At 57.2% G+C, this 2,080-nt stretch overlaps 1 protein-coding gene across 2 annotated transcripts in view; it reads left to right on the top strand.

Annotated features, from left to right (window-relative positions):
• Positions 1 to 778: 778 nt before the first annotated feature.
• The window catches only part of LIN7B (lin-7 homolog B, crumbs cell polarity complex component), a 3,851-nt gene continuing 2,549 nt past the window's right edge, over positions 779 to 2,080 (top strand). For both annotated transcript variants that reach the window (XM_012812535.1, XM_003801500.1), the window contains exons 1-3: positions 779 to 853; positions 1,304 to 1,422; positions 1,692 to 1,763. In XM_012812535.1, the coding sequence (XP_012667989.1) occupies positions 817 to 853; positions 1,304 to 1,422; positions 1,692 to 1,763 (228 nt within the window). In that variant the 5' untranslated portion in view covers positions 779 to 816. The remainder of the gene's footprint in view (positions 854 to 1,303; positions 1,423 to 1,691; positions 1,764 to 2,080) is intronic.

Here is a 2,080-nt window from a genome sequence, read left to right as displayed (position 1 = left end):
AAAAAAAAAAAGAAAAATTAGCTGGGCGTTGTGGTGGGCGCTTGTATTCCCAGCTAATCAGGAGGCTGAAGCAAGAAGATAGCTTGAGCCCAAGAGTTTCAGGCTGCTGTGAGCTATGACACTATGGCATTCTACCCAAGATGATACAGTGAGACTCTGTCTTCCCCCCCCGCCCCCAAAATCCTCAACATGCATTTGCTAACACGAGGCCACGCATAAGCTGTATCCTGCTATTGTTTCCACCTTCATAAAAAATCAGTCCCAAGCTGCTCTTCAGCCACATGGGCTCCTTCTCCCTGGTGGGTGTGACCCAAACCCACCTTTTGATCTTACTTTCCAGGACTCCGCAATGTCTCTCCTCCAGGATTTTCTCCATCTAGGTCATCACTTCCCCACCCTCAGCTCTTATCACAGAAGTTGATTGTCTACCTCATAGACTGGAAGCTCCAGTGAAGCAGTGGGCTTGTCTTCTCTGCCTACCATCAAGTCCATCGCCTTGGGCTCAGAAGATGTTTTACAAGCATTTACTCAATGTGGAGAAAGGATGAAAAGGAGATAGAGAGGTGTGGCGGACACGACAGAAACAGATGCAGACAAGGATTCTGAAAGGGACAGACAGAGTCAGCAACAGGAAGGGTGGCAAACGAGACAGACCGGGGCCCGCGGCTGGCTGGACAATCGTGGCACCCAGGAGTGCAGCGCCTGCCAGGCGGCGCCTCCGTAGGGGGCGCCAGTCGCCTGGGGCGTGGCCTCGCGTAGCCCCTCCCTTCTCGCCGGCGACAGAGCGGGCGGGCAGCTGGTGGTGGTGGCACAGACATGGCTGCGCTGGTGGAACCTCTGGGGTTGGAGCGGGGTAAGCGCGCGCTAGGGGGCCCTGCCCTCCAGGCCGCGGCCTGCGTCCCGGAATCCCAGCTCCCGCCCCGCCCTGGACCAGGAGGGCGCGGGTGGGCGGGAGGACCTGGAGGGGGTGGGCGGGGCGGGTCGCCTGGAGCCTGGCGCGCCGAGTGTGTGGGAGGGTCCGTGGGCGAGCGGACTGGAGTGGCAGCGGCCGACGCACACGCCTGCCTCTGTGTGTGTGTGTGGGGGTGCGATCTTGGGGACTTAGGGCGCTTAGCTGGTCGCAGTTTCTCCCTTGCCATCTCCGACTCTTCGGGATGTCCGACTGTGCTTCGGCAGTCCTTCACCGGGTCTGTCTGCGCTCGCCCTTACTCCATCTCCCGCCGCACCTTTCGGTGGTGCTATGCGTCTTGGTGTCTCTGATACTTTGTGTCTCTGTGCCCGCGTGCCTACTCCCGCCCCACAGACGTGTCCCGGGCTGTGGAGCTCCTCGAGCGGCTCCAGCGCAGCGGGGAGCTGCCCCCGCAAAAGCTGCAGGCCCTCCAGCGAGTCCTGCAGAGCCGCTTTTGCTCCGCCATCCGAGAGGTGAGAGTCGCGCGCGCGGTGCCGCGGCAGGAGCTGGCAGTCGCGGTTTTCCTTCTGGTCGATCAGAGTGAGATCAGGGACTATGCCTCTCGGCAGCTTCAGTGGCGGCCCACCTCAGGGTGCTGTGCTTCAGGTTCTTTGGGAATTGTAGTTTCCTCCAGCTCCGGTTTCGGGGGTAGGGCGGAGAGAGGGGCTTTGGGCCTGGACTCCTGTGTGTCTAGGGCAGGAGGGAGCTGGCTGGTCCCTAATGCTGCTGCATGCTCACCCAGGTGTATGAGCAGTTGTATGACACGCTGGACATCACTGGCAGCGCTGAGATTCGGGCCCACGCCACAGCCAAGGTAGGCTCCCTAACCCCATTGCGCTTGTGTCCACTGAACTGCTAGCTCAGAATCTTCTTAATGCCAGTCCTTTTTGTTTCCTCCTTCATGGTTTTTGCCAAATCTATGTGCCGCTCTTAACTGCCATTAAATAATCGCACATTTTTTAACTTCAATGTCATATAAAGGCATCTTCAGCAACTGTAATACAAATGGTAACCAGTATGGCATGCCTGGCTAGAAGATAACCTTCAACGTCTATACAATGAAAACAATGGAAGTCATAGAACACTGAGATCTTACTGAGCCATAGTTAGATGCTACTTTTTTTTTTTTTT

This window comes from Otolemur garnettii, unplaced genomic scaffold (genome assembly GCF_000181295.1).
Source record: "Otolemur garnettii isolate 467f Iridium unplaced genomic scaffold, OtoGar3 scaffold00211, whole genome shotgun sequence".
Taxonomy (NCBI): domain Eukaryota; kingdom Metazoa; phylum Chordata; class Mammalia; order Primates; family Galagidae; genus Otolemur; species Otolemur garnettii.
This window is presented reverse-complemented; position numbering and strand designations above follow the sequence as displayed.